Source organism: Saimiri boliviensis, chromosome 11 (assembly GCF_048565385.1).
Source record: "Saimiri boliviensis isolate mSaiBol1 chromosome 11, mSaiBol1.pri, whole genome shotgun sequence".
Taxonomy (NCBI): domain Eukaryota; kingdom Metazoa; phylum Chordata; class Mammalia; order Primates; family Cebidae; genus Saimiri; species Saimiri boliviensis.
This window is the reverse complement of record NC_133459.1, coordinates 51,387,357-51,408,873: the sequence shown is the minus strand read 5'-3', so window position 1 is coordinate 51,408,873 and position 21,517 is coordinate 51,387,357. Positions and strand designations below refer to the sequence as shown.

At 46.2% G+C, this 21,517-nt stretch overlaps 2 protein-coding genes and 1 non-coding gene across 8 annotated transcripts in view; 2 read left to right on the top strand and 1 right to left on the bottom strand.

Moving 5' to 3' along the window:
* ECHDC2 (enoyl-CoA hydratase domain containing 2) overlaps positions 1-14,842 on the top strand; it is a 29,223-nt gene extending 14,381 nt beyond the window's left edge. Inside the window, exons 4-10 of one of the 4 annotated variants that reach the window (XM_039474204.2) lie at positions 1,160-1,246; positions 2,435-2,527; positions 3,910-3,966; positions 4,167-4,354; positions 12,186-12,236; positions 13,578-13,625; positions 14,452-14,842. In XM_039474204.2, the coding sequence (XP_039330138.1) occupies positions 1,160-1,246; positions 2,435-2,527; positions 3,910-3,966; positions 4,167-4,354; positions 12,186-12,236; positions 13,578-13,625; positions 14,452-14,529 (602 nt within the window). In that variant the 3' untranslated portion in view covers positions 14,530-14,842. The other 3 variants (XM_039474206.2, XM_039474207.2, XM_039474208.2) reach the window with 3 other exon arrangements.
* On the top strand, positions 5,864-5,969 carry LOC120366165 (U6 spliceosomal RNA). The gene has a single exon (XR_005580913.1). It is a non-coding gene; the product is annotated as a U6 spliceosomal RNA (small nuclear RNA).
* A 390-nt stretch (positions 14,843-15,232) lies between the features above and the next one.
* The window catches only part of ZYG11A (zyg-11 family member A, cell cycle regulator), a 60,842-nt gene continuing 54,557 nt past the window's right edge, over positions 15,233-21,517 (bottom strand). For 2 of the 3 annotated variants that reach the window (XM_074380838.1, XM_074380839.1), the window contains exon 14: positions 15,233-16,209. In XM_074380838.1, the coding sequence (XP_074236939.1) occupies positions 16,046-16,209 (164 nt within the window). In that variant the 3' untranslated portion in view covers positions 15,233-16,045. The remainder of the gene's footprint in view (positions 16,210-21,517) is intronic. The other variant, XM_074380840.1, reaches the window with a different exon arrangement.

Genomic DNA, 21,517 nt, shown 5'->3' with positions numbered 1-21,517 from the left:
AGGATGGTCTCGATCTCTTGACCTCATGATCCACCCGCCTCGGCCTCCCAAAGTGCTGGGATTACAGGCTTGAGCCACTGCGCCCAGCTGATTTGGATTTTTCTAATGATGATATTGAGCAACTTTTCGAGTGCTTATTGGGCCTCTCTCTCTCTCTCTCTCTATCTATCTATATGCACACACATATTATATATTTAATTTTTTTTTGAGACAGAGTCTTACTCTGTCGCCCAGGCTGGAGTGCAGTGGCATAATCTTGGCTCACTACAACCTCCGCCTCCCGGACTCGTGCAATTCTCCTACCTCGGCCTCAGCCTCCCTAGTGCCTGCCACCACAGCTGGCTAATTTTTGTATTTTTAGTAGAGACATGGTTTCACCATGTTGTCCGGTCTGGTCTCAAACTCATGACCTCAGGTGATGTGCCCACCTTGGTTTCCCAAAGTGCTGGAATTACAGGTGTGAGCCACTGCACCTGGCCCTTTGCCCATTTTTGAATCAGGTTGTTTTGTTGTTAAGGGTGTTCTTTATATATCCTAGATATTAATCCTTTATCAGCTGTATGATTTGAGCATATTTTCTTCCATTCTGTGTGTTGTCTTTTCTTTCTTCTTTTTTTTTTTGAGACAGAGTCTCACTTATTACCCAGGCTGGAGTGCAGTGAGCTCGGCTCACTGCAGCCTCCACCTCCAGGGTTCAAGTGATTCTCCTGCCTCTGCCACTTGAGTAGCTGGGGTAATAGGTGTCTGCCACCATGCCCAGCTGATTTTTGTATTTTTAGTGGAAACAGGGTTTCACTGTGTTGGTCTTGAATGCCTGACTTCAGGTGATCCACCTGCCTTAGCCTCCCAAAGTGCTGGGATTACAGATGTGAGCCACCATGCCTGGCCATTTCTGTGGATTGTCTTTGTATTCTCATGATAGTGTCCTCTGATGCACAGAAGGTTTCCATTTTGATGGAGTCCAGTTCACCTTTCTGCTGTGTTGCACCCTCTTTGTTGGATGGTCCTCTTTTCCTGTGGCTTCCTTGCCCGGGTTCCTGGTGTTTCTCCTTCTCTGGCTGCCTGTCCTCAGGTCTTCTTTGCTGGATCCTTTAACTGCCTGGAATTCCATAAAGGGCCATTTTCCTGAGGGCTGGTACCAACCCCTCGCCATCTGCAGGTGCAGACCTGAAGGAGCGGGAACAGATGAGTGAAGCAGAAGTGGGGGTGTTTGTCCAGCGACTCCGGGGCCTGATGAATGACATAGGTGAGGATCTGGGTGTGGAGTGGAGGAGGGGTTTTGGGGGCCCCTGCTGATGACAGCCCCGCCACCCCCACCAGCCTCTAAGGAGAAGACAGAGGACTTTCCCAGGGGGATGGGCACAAGGAATTCACTGGGGGAGGATGACAGAGGGCAATTCTCCCAGAGAGGGAGCTCTGGCTCTTCAGCTTTTGTGCCCCACTCTACCGTCAGGTTTCAAGCCTGGCCATTCCAAAGCAGTCAGGTTTCGCCAAGCATGCTTTCAGGCTTTGACAATTGCTGTTCCCTTTGCCTGGGTTACCCATTCTTGGTTACTTGAACTTTTACTCATCCTTCAAGGCCTCCAGTACCTCCTCCTCCAGGAAGCCTTCCCAGTCCGTCCTCCCATCTTCCTTTTATTGGTGCACTGATGATCCTGGGTCACTAATGCCTGATACACACTTGTCTTCCCCATGAGACTGAGCCCCATGGGAACAAGGTCTGTGTCTGATATATTCTGTGTTCCCAGCACCCAGCACAGGACTTGGCATAGAGACAGGCAGGTCCCAGGGAGGCCAGCAGATTAGGCCTCAGCAGGGATCATCCAGCCCATTACTTTTCTCTGACTGACTCCATAACTTTCCCTAAAGGGAAAATTGGCTTTTAAGATAACCCTGGCTGCAGCAGGCAGAGGTTGCCGTGAGCCAAGATTGTGCCACTGCACTCCAGCCTGGGTGACAATAGCGAGCCTTTATCTAAAAAAAAAAAAAAAAAGGCTGGGCATGGTGGCTTACACCTGTAATCCCAGCACTTTGGGAGGCCAAGGCAGGAGGATCACGAGGTCAGGAGTTCAAGACCAGCCTGGCCAACATGGTGAAACCCCGTCTCTACTAACAAAAAATTTCCTGGGTGTGGTGGCAGGTGTCTGTAATCCCAACTATTTAGGAGGCTGAGGCAGAAGAATCGCTTAAACCCAGGAGGCAAGGTTGTAGTGAGTCAAGATCACACCATTGTACTCCAGCCTGGGTGACAGAGCGAGATTCTGTCTCAAAATAAAAGGATTAAGATAGCCTGGCTGAGGGTCCATGTGAGGTCCCGAGACCTGGGTCAGGTCCACTGAGGTCTCTGTTCCAACCAGCTTGCCCCTCCCAGCCTTGAGTCTCTGTCCTGGTTCCCCCAGCGCCTCACAGGCTGAGTCCTTCTTCGTCTCCACAGCAGCCTTCCCTTCACCCACCATTGCAGCTATGGATGGGTTTGCCTTGGGCGGAGGCCTGGAGCTTGCCCTGGCATGTGACCTCCGAGTGGCAGGTACTGGGCCAAGGCTGGGGGGAGGGGTGGGGCTAGGGGGTGAGTGAAACAGGGTAAGTGTGGGCATTCTGCAGTCAGCCACTGTTCTTGGCTTCCAACCAAAAGCAAAACTAAGGCAAGTTAGGGCACACAGGGTGCTCAGGCAGAAGCTGCTTCCCCTCCTGGTACATCCGCTAGCTGCCATAATACCCGTCACCTGTCAGAACCTGCTTCCTTCATTTTGGGAATATTTTACCAACCTCAGAGCAATTGCTATTAGGATCCAAGGAGGTCAAAGAGCAATGTCCAATCTTCCAATTCTGTCCACATCAGATTTATCTACCATGTTTTGGAAAAAGGTGAATCCCAGGGATAGTTTGTCAGTGGCTAAATTAATCACAAAGGTGCCTGGGCAGGAATACTAGCACCAGCCAAATTTGCATTACTTGTTCTGAGCAATTGAGCTTTGTTTGAAGAGTGGGAGGGGACAAAGAAGATAACTGATCCCTTTTTCAGGTGACTGACAGTGATGAGGAGCACCCTTCTTGGATGCAGTTAGGCAAAGTCTGAATGTCTCTCTCCTCCTCTCACTGCTCTCTCCTGCCACCCCAGAAGTGACATATAAAAATGTATAACTCCAGGCATGAAAGTCGCTGCTATCTACACTATGCAGTCAAAGAAAAGGAACTGACCAGGTGTCTGGGTACCAAAATACCAGGCTGGTCCAGCCCCAACTCTGGTTCTCACATGCCCATGTTCAGGCGACTAATTCTCAGGGTTTCAGAAGACTAAAGGGGAGTGACTGTAAAATCCACTCCCTTCTGCTCACATTTATATGGCCCATGCTGAGAGAATTCAGGAGACAGACCTATGGGGGTGCATCAGTCAAGGCAAGTTTCTCGGAGGAAGGAAGCAGAACTCAGGAGGACATGGACTGCAACAGGGAAATTTCAGGCTGTGACAAATCTGGGAGGGACAACTGTAGTGGGAGCAGGAACCACACTCTAGGCCAGGCCAGGGCTAAGCCGGAGAATCTATTAATAGGTATCAGGCACCTCCTAGGAATTCTCCTTGTTCCAAGGGTCATGCCTCATGTGATCCTTAGTGGCAATCTGAGGCAGACAGAAGAGGGCCAGCCATCTGTCTTCCACCTTTGAGGCATGGGAAGGGTGAGAGACTTGCTGGTGACACACAACTCCACCAAAGGGGCATGGTGAAATAAGGGCCTGGGCTCCTGACTTCTGGGCTAGGGCTCTTCCAAAGGCAGAGTCTGGAGAGGCCTGGCTGTGGCCAGACCATGGGGCTAGAGTGGCGAGTAGAGACCACAGGCAGATGCAGCCCTAGGGATGAGCACTGGGGGACTGGATTGGGGAGGGAGGCCTCACTCTGTTCTGTCTGAGCAGCTTCCTCGGCCGTCTTGGGACTGATTGAGACTACTCGAGGGCTCCTCCCAGGGGCAGGTAATTGCAACTGCAGCACCTGCCCAATTCCGCCCCACCCAGGGTCCTTTACTGCCTTCCTTTTTTGCCCTCTGTTCTGAGCTCTGCCCTCTCATCCGAACTCTGCTCCTCTGAGAAGTCTTGGCTGAGTCCCGGGCTGGGCCTTCTCTGAGTTCCCACTTTCCATGCCGATTCCCACCCTGCCCCCTCCATCCTGGCAGGAGGGACTCAGAGGCTGCCACGCTGCCTGGGGGTGGCCCTGGCGAAGGAGCTCATCTTCACCGGTCGACGACTGAGTGGAACTCAGGCCCACGCACTGGGGCTGGTGAATCACACTGTGGCCCAGAATGAGGAGGGTGACGCTGCCTACCACCGGGCACGAGCACTGGCCCAGGAGATCCTGCCCCAGGTGTGGTAACAGCTTGGAACAAGGAGGGTCGGGGTTGTTGGAGAGGCATGTGGCAGGTGGGGTGTCTCCTTGGGCTGCACATCCATTCACCCAGAGATATGATTAACCCTCTTTGGAGTTTATTTAACCATCTAGTAAACACAAGTCAAATTTAAATTTCAAATTAAAATGTTAATGAATTCCAAAGGGCTGGAATCAAATGGGGTTGAAAGCCCTCAGAACGCTGTCCAGTAGACTGTTCTGAGATGAGATAAATGTTCTATACTTGGCCGGGCGCGGTGGCTCAAGCCTGTAATCCCAGCACTTTGGGAGGCCGAGGCGGATGGATCACGAGGTCAAGAGATCGAGACCATCCTGGTCAACATGGTGAAACCCCGTCTCTACTAAAAATACAAAAAATTAGCTGGGCATGGTGGCGTGTGCCTGTAATCCCAGCTACTCAGGAGGCTGAGGCAGGAGAATTGCCTGAACCCAGGAGGCGGAGGTTGCGGTGAGCCGAGATCGCGCCATTGCACTCCAGCCTGGGTAACAAGAGTGAAACTCCGCCTCAAAAAAAAAAAAAAAAAAAAGTTCTATACTTGTGCTTATCCAGTATGGGAGCCACTAGCGAAATGATTTAAATTGGATAAAATGAACGTAGTTCCTCATTCACACTAGCCACATTACAAATGCTAATAGCCACATGTGGCTTATGGCTACTGTACTGTATAGCACAGCCTTAAAATGCCCTGAAGACTTAAAAGGCAAGATTCTAAAATGAATACAGAACTTCCAACCCATATTTCCTACCATGCTAGCTGGTGGAGATAAGAAATGCAGGACATGTATTAAGACTTTTTTTTTTTTTTTTTAAAGAGACAGGGTCTCACTGTCATCCAGGCTGGAGTGCAGTGGTGCAAGCATAGCTCACTGCAGTTTTGAATTCCTGGGCTCAAGTGATCCTCTCACCTCAGCCTCCCAAAGTGTTAGAATTACAAGCGTGAGCCACCGTGCCTAGCCAGGACTCATTTTTTAGCCAGATGTGGTAGTTCAAGCCTGTAATTCCAGGTGTTTGGGAAAAAGAATTGCTTGAACCCATGAATTCAAAGCTGGAGTAAGCTGATCCTGCCGATGCACTTCCAGTCTGGGCAATAAGGCAAAAGCCCATTGCTCAAAAAACAAATGAAAACAAAACAAAAAACCAACACTAAAAGCCAACCAAAAAAAAAAAGCCGGGCGCGGTGGCTCAAGCCTGTAATCCCAGCACTTTGGGAGGCTAAGGCGGGTGGATCACGAGGTCAAGAGATCGAGATCATCCTGGTCAACATGGTGAAACCCCATCTCTACTAAACATACAAAAATTTGCTGGGCATGGTGACACACACCTGTAGTCCCAGCTACTCAGGAGGCTGAGGCAGGAGAATTGCTTGAACCCAGGAGACGGAGGTTGCGGTGAGCCGAGATCGCGCCATTGCACTCCAGCCTGGGTAAAAAGAGCAAAACTCCGTCTCAAAAAAAAAAAAAAATACAGTGCTCACTTCGCCACACATATACTAAAAAACTGGAATGACACAGAGGATTAGCATGGCCCCTGCACAAGGATGACATGCAAATTCGTGAAGTGTTCCATATAAAAAAAGAAAAAGAAAAAAAAAGACAGCACTGGCATTTTGGCATTTATTTTGCACAATACAGAAAGCAATATAAAAATGGTATTTTATTTTTAAGAGAGCAAAATACGCCGGGCGCGGTGGCTCAAGCCTGTAATCCCAGCACTTTGGGAGGCCGAGGCGGGTGGATCACGAGGTCAAGAGATCGAGACCAACCTGGTCAACATGGTGAAACCCCGTCTCTACTAAAAATACAAAAAATTAGCTGGGCATGGTGGCGCGTGGCTGTAATCCCAGCTACTCAGGAGGCTGAGGCAGGAGAATTGCCTGAACCCAGGAGGCGGAGGTTGCGGTGAGCCGAGATCGCGCCATTGCACTCCAGCCTGGGCAACAAGAGCAAAACTCTGTCTCAAAAAAAAAATAAATAAATAAATAAAGAGAGCAAAATACGTACATTTTAAAAACTAACGCATTTCATATATATTTATAAATGTCACAAAACAAAATTAACCATACATCATTTTAATATTGATAGATATTAATCATATAAAAGTAACCATTTTGGCTGGGCATAGTGGCTCAATCCTGTAATCCAAGCACTTTGGGAGGCTGAGGTGGAAGGACTGCTTGAGACCAGGGATTCAAAACCAGCCCAGACAACACAGACCTCTTTTGTATTAAAAAAGAAAGTAAGTCAGACACAGTGGCTCATTCCTATAATTCCAGCACTTTGGGAGGTCAAGAAGGGTGGATTGTTTGATGCCAGTAGTTCTAGACCAGCCTGGCCAATATGGCAGAACCACATCTTTACTAAAATTACAAAATTAGCCAGGCATGGTGGCTTATGCCTGTAATTACAGCTACTCGGGAGGCTGAGGCACAAGAACTTGAGTCTGGGAAGCGGAGGTTGCAGTGAGCTGAGATCATGCCACTATACTCTGGTCTGAGTAACAGAGCAAGATTCTGTTAAAAGAAGAAAAAAGTATAATGTTGAGGCCAGACGCAGTTCTCATGCCTGTAATCCCAGCACTTTGAGATGCCAAGGCCAGCGGATCACCTGAGGACAGAATTTCCAAACCAGCTTTGCCAACGTGGTAGAACCTGTCTCTACTAAAAATACAAAAATTAGCTGGGTGAGGTGGCAGGCACTTGTAATCCCAGCTACTCAGGAGGCTGAGACAGGAGAATGGCTTGAACCTGGGAGGCAGTGAGCCAAGATCATGCCATTGCACTCCAGCCTGGGCAACAGAGTGAGACTCCATCTCAAAATTTAAAAAAAGTATAATTTTGAACAAAAATCCTTTCTTTCCTGACTCTTAACCCTAATCCTTCTTAAAACAGATCTTCTACTTGAGGGTTAGGGACTATAGCTTTTTGAAAGCATTTGTTGGCTGGGCATGGTGGCTCATCCCTGTAATCCCAGCACTTTGGGAGGCAGAGGCAGGTGGATCACCTGAGGTTGGGAGTTCGAGACCAGCCTGACCAACACGGAGAAACCCCATCTCTACTAAAAATACAAAATTATCCAGCCGTGGTGGCAGGTGCCTGTAATCCCAGCTACTTGGGAGGCTGAGGCAGGAGAATTGCTTGAATCTGGGAGGCAGAGGTTTTGGTGAGCTGACGTTGCACCACTGCACTCCAGCCTAGGTGACAGAGCCAAATCGTCTGAAAAAAAGAAAAATTTGTTTTGTCTTTTTTTTTTTGTTTCATCATATATAAATGAAGAGTCTGATACTGTTGCCTAGACAATATTGCTGGTTTCTATTACACTTGGTTAGAAAGTCCCTGAACTAATAATACAGAACTCTGGGCCATTCAAGGGAGTGGCTGACTGCAGCTTTCACACCTAGACCTATAGACTGTAGGGTTTGTCTTTTCTGCATTAACTAAATAACAATCACAAAATAATTCAGATTTCTAAAAATACTGAAATAATGGTACTAAATAATTACTGATGTTTTCAGTACTTTAAAGTAGCTTTGTACACCAAAACACCAGTCTACCAAAAACAAGTAACTGAGTGAATAACCCCAGAGTTGAGACCTTCTGGGTCAACTTGGAAAAACCAACCTTCAACTTTCACCTATGTTACTGGGTGCTCAGAATAAAGGTATCTGGAGAGGTGAGGGCCAGGGATGGTGTAGACGGCCACCATCTGGGGGAGAAATCACTCTGATAGGGTGGCAAATGGTTCCAGAGTTTACTCAGCTCAGAAAAATCTGTCAATATCCACAGTTTGCTAACACTCAGATTTCCTTCTTAAATAGTAAATACACATTACACTTTGAAGAATGGATTCAATGGTGGTTTTTTTTCTTTTCTCTTTAGAGACAGGATCTTGCTCTGTTGCCTAGGCGCAGTGGCACGATTATAGCTCACTGCAGCCTTGAAGCCCTGGGCTCGAGCAATCCTTCCACCTCAGCCTCTGAATAGCTGGGAGTACAGATGCAAGCTACTGACTTGGCTAGAATTTGGTTGTTTTCACTCACAAACCTATGTACATACCGCTTTTAACTTTCTTTAATAAAGATTTTTTTTTTTTTTTTTTTTCCACATAGGGCTGGCTCTTTTGCCCAGGCTGGAGTGCAGTGGCATGATCACAGCTCACTGGAGCATTGACCTTCCAGGCTCAAGTGATCCTCCCACCTAAGCCTCCTCAGTACCTGAGACTATAGGTGCAAGTCACCATGCCCAGCTAAATTTTTTATGTTTTGTAGAGATGGGATCTCACTGTGATGCCCAGACTGGTCTCAAACTTTGGGCTCAAGCAATCCTCCTGCCTCAGCCTCTCAAAGCCCTGTGATTAATAAATAATACATGCTCACGGCAAGGAAATCTAAACGAACAGAGCAGTAAGAAGGGCATAAAGTAAAAGTCAAAAGCAAGATACTTGTGGCTCTCCCAGTTTTAAAAGTGAAAGTCTCACATCCTAGTAACCCTTCAATCACAAGCAAACCCAAACAGCCCTTTAAGTTTCCATACTCTTTCAGAAATTTCCATTGCATATGGAGGATGTGTATTATGCATATATGCTTACATATTTAAATAAATTCCTTTTAATGGCTTAGAGGACAAGAAACATCTTCCAAGGCTAATCTGGTAATTTTAAAAACAAATATGCATAGTAAAGAATTCAAACATGGAAGAATGTAAGACAAAACCTTTGTTTTATAAGTGAAGGTTTATAAATGGTTGTTTATAAAAGGAAGGTTTTGTTTCATATTACTCCACGTTTGAGTCCTGTATTTCTCCCTAAAGGTATGTTGTACCAATTTTATGCAAATAATAGAATCATAATATACATACTAGGATGCACCTTGCTTTTCTTTTTTAATTGAGACAGAGTCTCGCTCTGTTGCCCCGGCTGGAGTGCAGTGGCGCAATCGGGGCTCACTACAATCGATGCCTCCCGGGTTCAAGCAATTCTCCTGCCTCAGCCTCCCAAGTAGTTGGGTTTACAGGTGCCTGCCACTGCACCTGGCTAATTTTTGTATTTTTAGTATAGACTAAGTTTTGTCATGTTGGCCAGGCTGGTCTCGAAGTCCTGATCTCAAGTGTTCCACCCACCTCAGCCTCCCAAAGTGCTGGGATTACAGGCATGAGCCACTGCACATGGCCTGCTTTTAAAATTTAGTATCTTTGCCAGGCGCAGTGGCTCAAGCCTGTAATCCCAGCACTTTGGGAGGCCGAGGCGGGTGGAACACGAGGTCAAGAGATCGAGACCATCCTGGTCAACATGGTGAAACCCTGTTGCTACTAAAAATACAAAAAATTAGCTGGGCACGGTAGCGCGTGCCTGTAATCCCAGCTACTCAGGAGGCTGAGGCAGGAGAATTGCCTGAACCCAGGAGGCGGAGGTTGCAGTGAGCTGAGATCACGCCATTGCACTCCAGCCTGGGTAACAAGAGCGAAACTCTGTCTCAAAAAAAAAAAAAAAAAAATTAGTATCTTTTGGAGATTTTTCCATTTCAGTATGTAACTGACTTTTTTTTTTTTTTGAGATGGAGTTTTGCTTTTGTTGCCCAAGCTGGAGTGCAATGATGCCATCTTGGCTCACTGCAACCTCCGCCTCCCAGGTTCAAGCAATTCTCCTGCCTCAGCCTCCCGAGTAGCTGGGATTACAGGTGCTACAGACATGCACTACCACACCCAGCTGATTTTTTTGTATTTTTAGTAGAAACAGGGTTTCACCATGTTAGGCCTCCTGAAATGCTGGGATTACCGCTGTGAGCCATTGTGCCCAGCCAACTTAATTCAACTGTACACTCTTATTCGTGGTCTGGATGTGCTGTCATTCAACCACTGCCCTAACAATAAACCTTTCTGTTGTTTGTCTTTTTTTCTGACCACCAGACACTGGAGTGAATAACTGTATACAAGTCCCTACAGGCCGCAGCTTACCAGCACTTTGCCAGTTTTTGCCAAATTGCTCTCCCAAGGCATACTCATTTACTTTCCTATCAGTAATGTATGTTAATACTGGTTTCCCCACTCTTGGCAATAGTGGGCATATTGATACTTTAGTATTTGCTGGTCTGAGGTGAAAGGGCATAGTACACCTCACTATTGATTTGCCTTTCAAAAGTGAAGCTGCTGGACATCCTTCACATTCATACGTCTTTTCTGGTGAACAACCTTTACATACTCTCTGTAAATAGTTTAAAAGTTACTTTATACTTACTTTTTTGTAAGTCAAGGAAGTTCATCTGTCATAAGCATTGCAATTCTTTTTCCCAGTGGTGTTTTTTTTGTTTTTTGTGTTTTTTTTTTGAGAAGAAGTCTCGCTCTGTCGCCCAGGCTGAAGTGCAGTGGCCCGATCTTGGCTCACTGCAACCACTGCCTCTTTAGTTCAAGCATCTTGCCTCAGCCTCCCGTGTAGCTAGGGTTACAGGGCCCACCACAACACCCGGCTAATTTCTGTATTTAGAGATGAGGTTTCGTCATGCTGGCCAGGCTGACCTCAAGTGATCCACCCACCTCAGCCTCCCAAAGTGTTGGTATTACAGGCATGAGCCACTGTGCCCAGTTGTTTTTCCAAGTTTCTTACATTTCTTTTATTCATGGCATTTTTTTCCAATGGAAGTTCTTCATTTTTATGTTGCTTTCTCATTTATAGTTTTTTTTTCTTTTTTTTTTTTTTTTTTTTGAGACGGAGTCTCACTCTTGTTACCCAGGCTGGAGTGCAATGGCACGATCTCGGCTCACCGCAACCTCCGCCTCCTGGGTTCAGGCAATTCTCCTGCCTCAGCCTCCTGAATAGCTGGGATTACAGGCACGCGCCACCATGCCCAGCTAATGTTTTGTATTTTTAGTAGAGACGGGGTTTCACCTTGTTGACCAGGATGGTCTCGATCTCTTGACCTCGTGATCCACCCGCCTCGGCCTCCCAAAGTGCTGGGATTACAGGCTTGAGCCACCGCGCCCGGCCTATAGTTTTTTTTTCTATATAGCATTTATGACAGACTATTGTGGGATTCATTTATAGTTTCTATGTTAATAGACTTTAAAAATGGACTTTTCCTGAGAAAGTTTTATAAATATTCAAATAATACGATACAGAAAGTAATTCCTCCTTGCCTGGAAGTGGGGCTGAGACTGGAGTGCCAAGGCTGCTGTGGAACCAAGGCCAGTGACAAAGCAGACACTTGCTTCTATGCGGCTGTATTAAAATGCACCCCCTGCCCCACCAACCAGGATTTCAATCCAGCCCTGTCGACCTGAAAACCCAAGTTCCTAACCCTGACTTTATTTCACACTGCTGGGGTAAAACCTGCTAACCGCTGAGGCTGTCATTTGCTGAGATAAGGTCAAGGAAGGGGGCAGCAGTGGCTGGGAGTCTCACCAGTGATTGGATAAACACAGCCAAGCGCTTCACCTCCCTGCACTGCAATCTCACAGCCGTAAATGGGCATCAGTGATGACAGCAGCCTGGAAGTGCAGGTAGCACCATGAGATGAGTCTGTGGGGAGGAAAGCACTTTGTAAACTAGTTACGTTGTACATGTTGGAAGGATGGGCTGAATGACGAGAAACTCAGATGGTCAGGGACCAGTCTGGCTTCTTTCATGACAGAAAATAATCTCAGCTAACAGGTTATAGGACTAACATTAAATAAACTATGTGTCAGTAGAATGGCTGGCACTAGACCCAGACATGTGCCTCCTTCAAAACAAAGCTGTGCACCTAAGAACTGCAACTATCAGCCTTGATACCCTCCTCAACCAAGACTTTGCTTTTCTCCAGGCCCCCATTGCTGTGCGGCTGGGCAAGGTAGCCATTGACCGAGGAATGGAGGTGAGAGGGTTTCGGGTTGAGATTTGGGTCCAATAAAGTTGGTCATGGCCGGGACACAGTGCTTTCAGAGCTCAGACACACAGCACAGCTGAAGGACCTCAGGAAGGGGACTCTTCTAACAGACTTTGACCTCACTCTCTACCTGTTTACCCATCGGCAAATTAGGTAGCTGGAAATTTGGCCAGATATTACTGTTTACTTTGTATCCTCATCTTTCTCCCCTGGAGAGAGAGGAGGAGATTGAGATTCAGAAGGGGTAGATGACTTCCCAAAGGTCTCAAAGGAAGTGAGTAGAAAGAACCCGGGTCTGTGTGGCTCCCAGTCCGTGCTGTGAGGTTTGTGCTGGCAGTCAGTAATGTGGCCTCGGGGCAGGGCTTGGGGTGATGCCTTGGGTGTAGCTAATCCATCTGTACACCTCAACTCACCCATCCACTCATCACACACTGAATCTAGACCGAAGCTGGGAACTGGAATAGAGATGAGTTCAACACGGTCACTGTCCCTAAGATGGGAAGGGGAAGATACAGACACAAATCAAGGTTAATGGTACCAGGCTGACACGCTAGAGACATTAGAGCTGTGTGGTCCATTATGATAGCCATGTGCAGCTTTTAATTTAAAAGAAAATGTTCAGTTTCTCCACACTAATCACACTTCAAGTGCCTGGCAGTCACATGTGGCTACTGGCTACCATACTGGGCCGTGCTGGGTTAAAGAATGTTTCTACAGTTGGGCTGTGGGAAGGATAAGAATTCCAGAGGAAAAGTATGAGCAAAAGCAGAGGCGGATAAGCAAGCAGCTAGTCCAGGTGAGAGTGAGGAAGACTATGCGCGTTAGAGGCGCTGGCGCTGGGCTGTCTGGGTTCAAAGAACTGCTCTTCCGCGTACTGTTGTGAACTTTGACAAATTGTTTCACCTTTCTATGCCTCAGGTTTCTCAGCTGTAGAATAGGAATAACCACCCTTGCTGTGAAAATTAAATTTACATACATTAGAAGAAGGCTTTTAAGTGCCAGTCACTGGGCCCTAGAGCTGGAGCAATTGCCAGGGGCCAGGTCATAAAGGCTCAAGAATTAACTAAGAGGGGTGAGGGGAGGCATGGTGAGGCAGCCAGATGGAGAGGAATGCTGAACTCTGCTCTGGTGAAACATCTCAGTCTGTCTCCCGTTTATCCCAGTACTGTTTTATCACAGTTGTGAATGGTGTTTCTTCTCCAGGAAGGGAATTCCTTCTCATAGCTATCTGCTCATATAGAAGTCTGCAGGCAATAGGGTGGGCTGGTTTCCAGTGTGGGTGAAGATGGACAAGGTCAGACTGATCTAGGGAGCACTTCTTTCTTGCAGGTGGACATTGCCTCAGGGATGGCCATTGAAGGGATATGCTATGCCCAGGTATGTAGCTACCAGCCCATGCCTGCTTGTTAACATAGGCTGGACCAGCCTAGAGGGACTTTTGTCTAGTACATGACTGAGTTAGCAGGTTCCTCCCAACCCAAACAGTCTGACTGCATCCATCCTCCCTCATAAGTCATCTGGAGTGGCTTCTGTTTCAGGAGAGCCACAGTGCTTCTCTCTGGGACTTTTCCCTCAACCATCTAATATACTGAGGTACATCTTGCCCACTTAATGCTGAGAACCATACAACACAGACTTGAGAGAAAGAACCGCTTCTTTTGCCTCTGTACCAGCTTCCGGTGTAAAGGCCAAGCTGGAGGTGGGAGGTCAAAGGCTTGGTTGTAGCCTGCAGGCTGTGCTCAGTGTAGGGAGGTGTAAACTTGGGACTGACCTATTAAATCTCTTACTCACAGGTGAGTAAAAAATGCTAATCTCCAGGTTAACAGATATCCAAAATACTGCTAAGGGGTCCTGCGACTTGGTGAACCTGGATTCAAAGCCATATTTCTTGCTGCAAAGAATTTCTACTGCACAGCCTCATGTCAGACCACTGCAGAAGGCAGTGAGTTCTCTGGTGGCATGAGAGCAGTGTGCAAGTGGAGGCTAATGCTGATGGCATGCAGAGAATACAAAGGCTGGACTGTCTTCCCCAGGAGACAAAGCAGACATGGAGGCTTATATCTTTACATGGCTCAAGACCAGAGTCCAGAGACAATGGAAACACCTGGACCCCGGCTTTGTCATAGGCTGGACAAGCTTACGCAACTCTTTTTGGGCCTCTGACCCTGCTCCCCCAAAACTAGTATTCTGTACCTTGTTGCAGAACATTCCAACCCGGGATCGGCTGGAGGGCATGGCAGCCTTCAGGGAGAAGCGGGCCCCCAAATTTGTTGGCGAATGACCCCCATTTAACCTTCAGCACGGGAGATGCATGCCCTGAAGAGCAGGATCCAGAAGTAAGATTTGCAGCTGGACTGCCCTCATCATTTCGCCTCTCCAGGCTTCTATTTCTTCACAAGGATGATGATGATGGAGATAAAATGGCTGGCGTGATGCCTGGAACCAAGGTGCTGACCCTACCACCTACTGCTACCCTCCTTAGCTTGATTAGACATAATCAATAGGGTTGGATTTGCTTTGGAATATGCCTCTCTCTACTTGAATGATGACGAATTAAAATAGATCCCTCTGGGTCTTGGTATCATTGGCTCTCAGCCCCTGACCTCTCTCCTCTCAATTATCAGGCACTCACCAGAGATGTCAAGAGATTTTAAGATACTCCTAGTTTCAGGCCGGGCGCGGTGGCTCAAGCCTGTAATCCCAGCACTTTGGGAGGCCGAGGCGGGTGGATCACGAGGTCAAGAGATCGAGACCATCCTGGTCAACATGGTGAAACCCCGTCTCTACTAAAAATACAAAAAATCAGCTGGGCATGGTGGCGCGTGCCTGTAATCCCAGCTACTCAGGAGGCTGAGGCAGGAGAATTGCCTGAACCCAGGAGGCGGAGGTTGCGGTGAGCCGAGATCGCGCCATTGCACTCCAGCCTGGGCAACAAGAGCGAAACTCCGTCTCAAAAAAAAAAAAAAAAAAAAAAAAAAAAAAAAAAAAGATACTCCTAGTTTCTTCCCTTGGACCATAGAGGTAATAAACAAACTCTGATACTGGTTGAACATGTGTCAGGAGTCAGACTGCAGATCCCAGTCTCGGCTAGTTACTCGCTGCATTAACCTTGGACAAATTGTTTCAACACTCTGGGCCGCAGCTTCCTCACCTACAAAATGAAACTTGTGAAGATTTAGCAAAATAAAAACATCTCATATTCAATAAGTATGTTGTAATTGTTAACATACAATGTTTTTGTGAGGATCAAATGAAATCATCACTGTGAAACCCTTTTGTAAACTATAGGGTAGCAGAAAAAAAAAAATTTTTTTTTTTTTTTTTGAGACAGGGTCTTACTCTGTTGCCCAGGCTCCAGGCTGGAGTGCAGTGGCACGATCTCAGCTCACTACAGCCTCCACTTCTCAGGCTCAAGCAATCCTCCCACCTCAGCCTTTGGAGTAGCTGGTACAGGCACATGCCACCATGCCCGGTTACTTTTACTAGGGAAAAGTAACTGGCATAGCTGTTCCAGCACAAGCTCCCAGGCCTTCTCAGAGTCCACGGTTTGAGTCTTCAAAATTGCCGCTGAAACGGCACCCTCAGAATGAGTCCAACTTGACTTAGGATTACGGCTATCATACAAATCCAACCTTTTTGTAACGTATATAAAATAAAATCAACAATGAAAGGCCAATGAGACAGCCAACTCACAAAGTCCAACAATAACTGGTTTCAATATTCAACTACTGCCAGGGCAGAACACCTGACATGGAGAAAGAGCACATCTCTGAAGACCCTGAGGTGCAAAAGGGCATTCAACACAGTGAGGGCCGCTGGTAATTCATGAAATGCATTCTGAAGTCATCCAGAATGGAAGCTGCAATCTGCTGTATTTGGGAGGTTGCCTCACTGTGCTCCTGGATATCACACAAAAGCTGCAATCCTCCTTCTTCAACTAACATTTTGCAGTATTTGCTGGCTGAAAGAAAATCAAACAGAGACACTCCATGGACAACTAGCATTTTAAATATTCCATTGTCACCACATTCACCTTTCTGAAGAAAGAATACAAAGGTTTAAGCCCTTTGGCCCAGGAATTAGCAGATAAAATGAGTTGTTTTTTTTTTTGAGACAGAGTTTCACTCTTGTTACCCAGGCTGGAGTGCAATGGCACGATCTCAGCTCACCGCAACCTCCGCCTCCTGGGTTCAGGCAATTCTCCTGCCTTAGCCTCCTGAGTAGCTGGGATTACAGGCACGTGCCAACATGCCCAGCTAATTTTTTGTATTTTTAGTAGAGACGGGGTTTCACTATGTTGACCAGGTTGGTCTCGATCTCTTGACCTCGTGATCCACCTGCCTGAGCCTCCCAAAGTGCTGGGATTATAGGCTTGAGCCACCGCGCCCGGCCTAAAATGAGTCAATTCTAAAGAAGTATGTCAAAACTTAAATAATGCTCAGCTCACATGATGAGATAACAGATGCTCATTTTAGTATGTTTACTTCCTGACAACTCTGTGCTTCAAACATCTTTTTTTTATTTTTGAGGCACAGTTTTGCTTTTGTTGCCCAGGCTGGAGTGCAGTGGCACAATCTCTGCTCACTGAAACCTTCGCCTCCCAGGTTCAAGCAATTCTCCTGCCTCAGCCTCCCAAGTAGCTGGGATTACAGATGCCCACCACGTCTGACTAATTTTTTTGTATTTTTAGTAGAGACAGGTTATCACCATGTTAGTCAGCTGACCTCGGGTAATCCACCCACCGTAGCCTCCCAAAGTGCTAGGATTACAGGCGTGAGTCACCAGGCCCGGCCCAAACATCTTTAATTCTAGTTAAATGACGCTGAAAACACCAGATGTTAAATAAAATGTAATTCATTTAAAAAAAAAAAAAAAAGGGAGGTGAGGTGGGAAAAAACATACATACATAATTCATAAATTTTTAAATGCATAGATGAATGTACAAACTAAAGGAATTTTCTGGGAGCTGAAAACAGAGCACTTCAGCTAATGTAAGCTAACCTGCAGCTAAGCCTGCGGCAGAAAGAACTGGTAGTTTTAGTAATCAAGGCATTTAAATTTCAGCTTGCAGAATTTGAAGCAAAATCCATGCATAAAAGTAGACCCTTGAAGGGTTAGATAAGAGAAGGGATCAGATACTGAAGCACCTCTGCTGTGGACTGGGCTCTAGGGGTATATGGGAGTAGGAGAGGAGAAATCTTTCCTGAAAGCTCATGACCACAATCCCAAGTGGGTCATAGGGTTTGAATTTACACTACCTGAATGTTGCTGAGAAATTAATGTATTCAGTAGCACAGTCCTAATAAAAATGATAAAAAATTAATATTAAAAAAACTAGCACAAGCCTAGGGAAACCTCTGGAGCATTTCACAGAAGCAAATAACCGCTGAAGGGACACGTCAATCCATTCTAAAATGAATTCTCACAGAAAAAAAGCCTTGCTAAAGTTGAGTTCATAATCTAAAACTGCCCCCCTCGACATAACACATAAGATCGCACAGATCACAAATTACTTTTAAATAAGAAAGGAATATTTGAAAAAGAAGCAAATAAAATGTACAGACATATAAAAATGTATCACTGAAATTAAAGACTTAGTCTAAGAGCAGATTTAGACCCAGCTGGTCAGGTGTGGTGGCTCATGCCTGTAATCCCAGCACTTTGGGAGGCCAAGGTGGGAGGATCACCTGAGGTCAGGAGTTTAAGACAAGCCTGGCCAACATGGTGAAACCCTGTCCCTACTAAAAATACAAAAATTAGCCAGGCCTAGTGGTGGCCACCTGTAATACCAGCTACTCAGGAGGCTGAGGCAGGAGAGTCACTTGAACCTAGGAGGCGGAGGTTGCGGTTAGCAGAGACCAGGCTGCTGCACTCCAACCTGGGCAACAAGAGTGAAACTCCATCTCAAAAAAAGAAAAGACTTAGACCCAGTTAAGGAGAAATAGGATGAGCATAGTGGCTCACGCCTGTAATCCCAGCACTTTAGGATGCCTGGGTGAGAGGATCAAGGCAAGTAGTGAGACCATGTCTCTACAAAAAATAAAAAATTAGCTGGGTGTGGTGCCACACACCTGTAGTCCCAGCTACCCAGGAGGCTGAAGTGGGAGAGTCACCTGAGCCCAGGAGGTTGAAGCTGTAGATGAGCTGTGACTGTGCCACTGTACTCCAGCCTGGGTGATAGAGTGAGACTCTGTTCCAAAAAAAAAAAGAGAAAAAGAAAAAATACCTATCAAGAAATGATAACTAGGATGACAGTAGACCCCAAAAGCAATGATAAAAAATAATGGAAATGGCTGGGCACCATGGCCCATGCCTGTAGTTCCAGCACTTTGGGAGGTTGAGGTGAACATCTGAGGTCAGGAGTTTGAGACCCGAATGGCCAACATGGTGAAACCCCATCTCTACTAAAATCAGAAAATTAGATGGGGGAGGTGGCGTGCACCTGTAGTCCCAGCTACTCAGGAAGCTGAGGCAGGAGAATCGCTTGAACCCGTGAGGCAGAGATTGCACCACTGCACTCCAGCCTGGGCAACAAAGTGAGACTCCCATCTCGAAAAAAAAAATAGGGAAAAAAAGAAAACAGGCCCGGCACAGTGGTTCACACTTGTAATCCCAGCACTTTAGGAGGCTGAGGCAGGCAGATCACAGGTCAGGAAACCCTGTTTCAACTAAAAATACAAAAATTAGCAGGGCATGGTGGCGCACACCTGTAATCCCATCTACTCAGGAGGCTGAATCACTTGAACCCGGGAGGCAGAGGTTTCGGTGAGCCGAAAAGGCACTCCTGGGCGGCAAAGTGAGGCTCCATCTCAAAAAAAAAAAAAAAAGATATGAAAACAAAGTAGAACTAAAATATATTGATTAGCCATGTTCTTGGATAGAAATACGCATTTGTGACCAGACATGGTGGCTCATGATTATAATCCCAGCACTTTGGGAGATTGGGGCAGGAGGATCGTTCAGTCTCTGGAGTTCACAACCAGCTTGGGCAACATAGCAAGACCCTGGCTCTTTTTGTTTTGAGGGTTTTTTTAAAATATATTTTTTATTTAAAAGAAAAAAAAAAAAGGAGGCAGTAGAGGGGGGAAATAGGCACAGTTGCTCACACCTGTAATCCCAGCCCTTTAGGAGGCCGAGGTGGGCAGATCTCCTAGGATCAGGAGTTCGAGACTAGCTTGACCAACATAGAGAAACCCAGTCTCTACTAAAAATACAAAATTAGCTGGGAGTGGTGGTACATGCCGGTAATCCCAGCTACTTGGGAGGCTGAGGCCAGAAAACTGCTTGAACCCAGAAGGTGGGTTGTGGTAAGCCAAGATCACACCACTGCACTCCAGCCTCGGTAACAAGAGCGAAACTTCATCTCAAAGTAATAATAATTAATTAATTTAAAAAAATATTTTTAAGAAATATTTTTAAGAAATATTGTCATAGAAATGGGAATTCTCTTTAGGTTGACTTATAAATCTAACATAATGCTGATTAAAATACTGTAAGGGTTGCTTTTTTGGGGGAGAACTCCAGGCATGATGGTGTACACCCGAAGTCCCAGCCATTTGGGAGGCTGAGGTGAGAGGATCACCTGAGCTGAGACTGCAGTGAGCTGTCATCAAGCCACTGCACTTCAGCCTGGGCAATGAAGTGAGATCATCTCAGACATAAAATAAATAAAATTAAAATTTAATAAATTTTAAATATAAGATGCTGTGCCCTTCTAGTTGTTGTGAAAATTAAATGAGTTATTCACAAAGTGCTTACAACAATGCCTGGCACGTAAGTACTCAAATGAATTCTAGTTGCAGTTAGTTTCTCCTGTTTCAAGTGTATATTGGAGTCTGTTTCAGGGCCATTCTGATCCAATCATCTGCTATCTATTCACATGTCAGAACCACTCATGGCACCGTTTTATAATGATAAGTCAAGTCTACGGGCAAGCTCATAAAAACCACGTCTTGCCTTCTTTCTTATCTTAGAGACAAGAATCTTGCTCTGTTTCCCAGACTGGAAGTAGTCGGTGGCATGATCATGGCTGTGGCCATGAACTCCTGGAATCAAGTGATCCTCTTGTCTTGGCCTCCTGAATTGCTGGGATTACAAGTGTGAGCCACCATGCTGAACCCATAAGAAAACATTTTTCTAGCCAGGCACGGAGGTTCACGCCTGTAATCCCAGCACGTTGGGAGGCTAAGGTGGGTGGATCATAAGGTCAGGAGTTCGAGACCAGCCTGACCAACAGGGTGAATCCCCATCTCTAACAAAAACACAAAAATTGCTGGGCGCAGTGGCTCAAGCCTGTAATCCTAGCACTTTGGGAGGCCGAGGTGGGTGGATCACCTGAGGTCAGTTTAAGACCAGCCATGGCCATCATGGTGAAACCCCATCTTTAAAAAAAACAAAAACAAAAACAAACAAAAAGCCCACAAAAATTAGCCGGGTGTGGTGGCACACACCTGTAATCCCAGCTACTCAGGAGGCTAAGGCAGGAGAGTTGCTTGAACCCAGGAGGTAGAGGTTGCAGTGAGCCAAGATTGTGCCACTGCACTACAGCCTGGGCAACAGAGCAAGACTCTGTCTCAAAAAAAAAAAGAAAGAAAGAAAACATTTTTCTGACTGCACGTGGTGGCTCATGCCTGTAATTCCAACACTTTGGGAGGCCGAGGCAGGCAGATCACCTGAGGTCATGAGTTTGAGACCAGCCTGGCCAACATGGTAAAACCCCATCTCTAACAAAAATACAAAAATTAAGGCCGGGCGCAGTGGCTCAAGCCTGTAATCCCAGCACTTTGGGAGGCTGAGGTGGGCGGATCACAAGGTCAAGAGATCGAGACCATCCTGGTCAACATGGTGAAACCCCGTCTCTACTAAAAATACAAAAAATTAGCTGGGCATGGTGGTGTGTGCCTGTAATCCCAGCTACTCAGGAGGCTGAGGCAGGAGAATTGCTTAAACCCAGGAGGTGGAGGTTGCAATGAAGCAAGATCACACACAAATTGCACTACTCCAGCCTGGGCAACAAGAGTGAAACTCCATCTCAAAAAGACAAATACTTTTGTTAGTTCTTTCCTGTTGAATCTGTCAGAAGAACTTTAGAATAATTTTCATATCCTCCATCTCTTACCTATTCATTTGAATTATATTACAGTAACAAACTGAAAAGAAGTGACATTTATATATCTAATAAGTCTTTCCATCTTAGAAGAGGGTATGCTCTCATAATTATTTCAGGCTTTTAAATTATCTTATAGTTTTCCACATATATTCTCATTACT